Source organism: Alligator sinensis, unplaced genomic scaffold (assembly GCF_000455745.1).
Source record: "Alligator sinensis unplaced genomic scaffold, ASM45574v1 scaffold707_1, whole genome shotgun sequence".
In the NCBI taxonomy this organism is placed as follows: Eukaryota; Metazoa; Chordata; order Crocodylia; family Alligatoridae; genus Alligator; species Alligator sinensis.
In genome coordinates this window covers 544,486-549,567 of record NW_005842065.1, presented here as the reverse complement: position 1 = coordinate 549,567, position 5,082 = coordinate 544,486, and the positions used below count along the sequence as shown (strand labels likewise).

The 5,082-nt window shown below is 59.1% G+C and overlaps 1 protein-coding gene across 1 annotated transcript in view; it reads right to left on the bottom strand.

Annotated features, from left to right (window-relative positions):
- Positions 1-17: 17 nt before the first annotated feature.
- Positions 18-5,082, bottom strand: part of TUBB4A (tubulin beta 4A class IVa) — an 8,497-nt gene continuing 3,432 nt past the window's right edge. Inside the window, exons 2-4 of the mRNA XM_006023352.3 lie at positions 4,589-4,697; positions 3,776-3,886; positions 18-2,393 (exon numbers count right to left, since the gene is read on the bottom strand). Coding sequence (XP_006023414.1) covers positions 1,336-2,393; positions 3,776-3,886; positions 4,589-4,697 — 1,278 coding nt within the window. The 3' untranslated portion in view covers positions 18-1,335. The remainder of the gene's footprint in view (positions 2,394-3,775; positions 3,887-4,588; positions 4,698-5,082) is intronic.

Sequence of the window (5,082 nt, the reverse complement as noted above, 5' to 3'; positions counted from 1 at the left end):
GGGGGGGCAGGGGCGGGGGGGGGGGGGGTGGGGAGTTAAGGGCAGTGCTATCCATGAGACCCCGCCCCATAGCCCTCTCCCATCTTATAGCACAGCCTGCTGTACCACCTCCTTGCTGGAAGGGGGCAGCCATGGTAGGAGCCCAGGCCAGGACTGTTTGTTGGGTTGGGGTAGGTGTAGGATGGGGGCAGAGAAGGGAGCCAGTGCTTTCCATTAGACCCACATTCCCCCCACCCTTTTCCCCTCTGCCATTCCACTGCACTACCTCACCCCAGGGGCAGTGCAGCTTTAGGTGAACCGTAAGTCTAGGTGGGGGGACCTCATGCCCATTGGGCTAGAAGGAAGATGGATGGAAGATGGCAGAGAAGGGAGTGTGAGCTTCCCCTCAACCCTACATCCCTCCTACCCCATCACGCACCTGTCTTACCCCTTCCCCCCACACCAGCAGAAGCACCACTCTGGGTGAACTCTAGATCTACATGGTAGAAATCCAAGCCATGGGTTAGGTTGGTGTAGGATGGGGGTAGGGGAAAAAACAGTGGACAAGGGAGTCAAGAGCTTTCCATTACATCTATACCCCTCTGCCCCATCTCACAGGGCCCATCTTACCACCACTCTTGCCAAGCTCAGGAGGAAGGGGATGATAGCAGACAATGGAGACCGAGCTTCCCGATGAACTTATATAGCCCCCTTGCCATTATACATGGCCTCTTACCCCCACGCCACCAACAGGGTCACACCGCTTTGGCCATACTAGCTCTACAAGGTGGGACTCCATGCCCTATTCGGTTGGATGTAAGATAGCAGCTCTCCATCAGACCAAGAGACCTCCCCTCTGCCCCATCACACAACCTGTCTTACCCCCAACCCACCACCAATGGACAGAGCTGCTCTTACCAAACTCTAGGTGTACAATGTGGGAATCCATACCTCACTGAGTTGGGTAGGGTGTAGGATTACGTGTGGGGAAGACAGACAGTTTTCTATTAGACCTATAGAGCCGCACCTACCAATCACCCACAGCCTGCTCTGCCTTCACCAGGGGGTGACACCATTCTTGCCAGCCTGTAGGTCTACAAGGTGGGAATCCATGCCATTTTGAGTTGAGTGGATGATTGAGGGAGGGAAGATTTTGGACAAGGGAGTCAGTGCTTTTCATCAGACCTACATACCCCTCCACCACCACCACACAGCTTGTCTAACCCCCACACTGCCACCATGGGGCAACACCATTCTTGCCAAATTCTAAGTCTACAAGGTGGGAATCCATGCCAGGTTGGGTTGGGTTGGGTGCTGGACGGAATACAGAGGAAGGGGAAGCCCCGGGAGGGTTTCCTAGGCCACTTCCTCCTCTGCCTCCTCCTCAAACTCCCCCTCCTCAGCCGTGGCATCCTGGTACTGCTGGTACTCAGACACCAGGTCGTTCATGTTGCTCTCAGCCTCCGTGAACTCCATCTCGTCCATGCCCTCGCCTGTGTACCAGTGGAGGAAAGCCTTGCGGCGAAACATGGCCGTGAACTGCTCCGAGATGCGCTTGAAGAGCTCCTGGATGGCCGTGCTGTTGCCGATGAAGGTGGCAGCCATCTTGAGCCCCCGCGGTGGGATGTCGCATACTGCTGTTTTGACATTGTTGGGGATCCACTCCACGAAGTAGCTCGAGTTCTTGTTTTGGACATTCAGCATCTGCTCGTCCACCTCTTTCATGGACATACGGCCCCGGAAGACAGCTGCCACTGTGAGGTAGCGCCCGTGGCGGGGGTCACAAGCTGCCATCATGTTCTTGGCATCGAACATCTGCTGGGTCAACTCGGGCACTGTGAGAGCTCGGTACTGCTGGCTCCCGCGGCTGGTAAGTGGGGCGAAGCCAGGCATAAAGAAGTGGAGTCGGGGGAAGGGAACCATGTTGACAGCCAGCTTGCGGAGGTCGGCATTGAGCTGGCCGGGGAAACGGAGACACGTGGTGACGCCGCTCATGGTGGCCGAGACCAAGTGATTGAGGTCACCATAGGTGGGCGTGGTGAGCTTGAGGGTGCGGAAGCAGATGTCATACAGGGCCTCGTTGTCAATACAGTAGGTTTCGTCCGTGTTCTCCACCAGCTGGTGCACGGACAGCGTGGCATTGTAAGGCTCCACCACCGTATCCGAGACCTTGGGTGAGGGCACCACGCTGAAGGTGTTCATGATGCGGTCAGGGTACTCCTCCCGGATCTTGCTGATGAGCAGTGTGCCCATGCCTGAGCCCGTGCCCCCACCCAGCGAGTGGGTGAGCTGGAAGCCCTGCAGGCAGTCGCAGCTTTCTGCCTCCTTCCTCACCACGTCCAGGACTGAGTCTACCAGTTCAGCCCCTTCTGTGTAGTGTCCCTTGGCCCAGTTGTTGCCTGCACCACTTTGACCTGGGGGGAAGTGGGGGGGGGGGTGTTAGGGTCTCAGTTGCCCCCTAGCCCCACTTCTGGAAATGGGGAGAAGGTGGTGGGTCTGGTTACCATCCTGGGAGGGGTGGGGGATTGTGCAAGGCTGCAGGTTCATTTCTACCCAGGTCCCCCCCCCCCAACCCACTCAAGCTGCAGCTGGTGGGTGCATGGAGCTGGCCAGATCTCAACTTTACTGCCCCACACCAGGAGAGCACCCAAAGGTTCTGCCTACTTCTTCCCATCTAGGTCTCCCCCTACCTGGGATGGTTTTTGGGTGAAGCGGAGGTGAGGAGGCAGCTGGGATGGGGATCCCCACCTCCATGTCAGCTTCCCTCCTAGCCCAAGCCAGTGTGTTGAGTCCACCAGGTCCCAGCCTTGCCACCCAACACTGGGATAGCACCCAAAGGGTCCTCTCCCTTTCATGAAAATTTCTGCCTGGGATGGATTTGGTGCTAGGGGAGGGGGGATATCCCCACTTCCACCTAGGCCCCCAGCCCAACTCAAGCTGCAGCTGGTGGGTGCGTTGGAGTTAACCGTTACCCAGATCTATCCCACCAGTTGGAGGGGGGAGCCCATGGGTACTCTCTATCCCATGTAGGTATCTCCCCAACCTTGGATGGCTTGGGAGGGGGTCCCCATCTCCACTCAGATGCCCCCCTCCTCCCAGCTCAACCTGCAGCTGTGGGGTGGGGGTTGAGCTGGCCAGGTCTCAGCCCCACCACCACACACTGGGATAGCACCTATGTGGTCCCCCTGCTCCTTCCCATTTAGGTCTCCCTCAGCCTCTGATGACTTTTTTTTTTTTTGGGGTGGGGGGGGGAAGAAGAGGGTGGACAGGGCTAGGGAACGTTTCTACCTTCACCCCAGCCCCACCTAGCCCAAGCCACAGCTGGTGGGTATGCAGAGTCCACCAGGTCTCAGCCCTGCCACCCCCCACTGGGATAGTGCCCCTACCCCACTCCTCCCATCTAGGTCTCCCCCAGTTGGGATGGCTTGAGGGTGGAGTTCCAGCTCCACCTAGACCCTCCCACCTCAAGCCAGGGCCATGAGATGCAACAAGTTGAGCCAGTCTCAGCTCCAGGGGTCTGTACAACACCCCCCACCCCATCTCAGGCAGCACGGAGGCTGCTGCTTCCAATTCGAACCTCCCCCTGCCTAGTAAGAACCCAGGAGTCTCAGTTGCCCCCCAGCCCCACTTCTGGAAGCATCCCATGGGGCACTGAAATCCAGCAAGTCCCCCCCCCCCCTTAGCCCAGTGTTAAGAACCCAGGAGTCTCAGCTCTCAGCCATGCCTCCTTGCCATGCTTCTTTGGCCCCCTGATTGGGGATGGGGATGGGGATGGGACCATGGGTTGGGGCCTTACCGAACACGAAGTTGTCAGGCCGGAAGATCTGTCCAAAGGGGCCGGAGCGCACCGAGTCCATGGTGCCTGGTTCCAGGTCCACCAGCACTGCACGGGGAACATACTTCCCACCTGGGGGTGGCAGGGTGAAATCAGAGGGCAACAGGATGCCCCCCCCACCCCTTAACCCTTGCCTCCCACTCTGGCAGGTGCACAGGGGGTCTTCAAGGCCCCTTTAAAAGAGCAAAGAGGAGAGAATCCAGGCATCTGGGGGACCCCCCCACTGCACTGGGCCCCCCCCCCACAAGCCTGCCTGGACTGTAACCCAGGCATGTGGATTCCCAGCCCCACTCTGCTCTAATCCCTCCAGCCCTCACCCTCCTCCCAAAGCCGGGAGAGAACTCAGGCATCCGGGGTCCCAGCCTCACCTACTCCAACCCACTGGATCCCCCCCCCCACAGAAGCCAGGTGTTCAGGCCTCTCTAGCTTATGTGCTGGATGCCAGTGTCTAGCCCCTGGGTGTTGGGCATGAAATCCAGGCTTCTAGCCCCCCTGCTCCTCTCAGAGGTGGGAAGGAACCCAGGCATCCTAGCTCCTACCCCAACCCACTGGACACCAGCCTTCCCAACCACTACAGGGCAAGGGATGGAACCCAGGCACCAGGCTCATACTCCAGCCCAACATCCCCCAACAGACTCTCCTCCACCCCAAACCTTCCCCCAAGGGCAAAGGAAGGAACCCAGGCACCCACATGCCCCTTCCTCCTACACCCTGCCCCACCCTCCCGGAGGCCCCCTCAGCCTAGCCCAGCCCAGCCCCATCCCCATCCCTGACCTGTGGCTTCATTGTAGTAGACATTGATGCGCTCCAGCTGCAGGTCGCTATCGCCGTGGTAGGTGCCTGTGGGGTCAATGCCATGCTCATCGCTGATCACCTCCCAGAACTGTGGGGCCGCAGGCAGCAAGGAGTTAGAGGTCAGCAGGGTCTCTCCCCCACTCCAGCTTCCTCCTTTCCCCCCAACCAGGATTGCAGGGCCACAAGCAGCAAGGGGTTAAATGTGTCTGGGGCAGGGGGCAGGGTCTGCCCCAGACCTGCATAGGGGGGTCCCTACAACACCCCCCCCCCCCAAGAAATGCAGGGTGAGGGGTAGGAATGGTCCAGCCTCCTTCTCTAGAACTTGGAGAAGAAATAACCCAGGTGTCCTGGCTCCTCCCACCCCACCAGCACTTATCTGGGACAAGGGGAAAGAACCCAGCTGTCCTGATTCCACCCCCCACCCCAAACCTGGGGAGAGAACCTGGCAGGGCTCCCTCTTTCCCCTGCCTGCC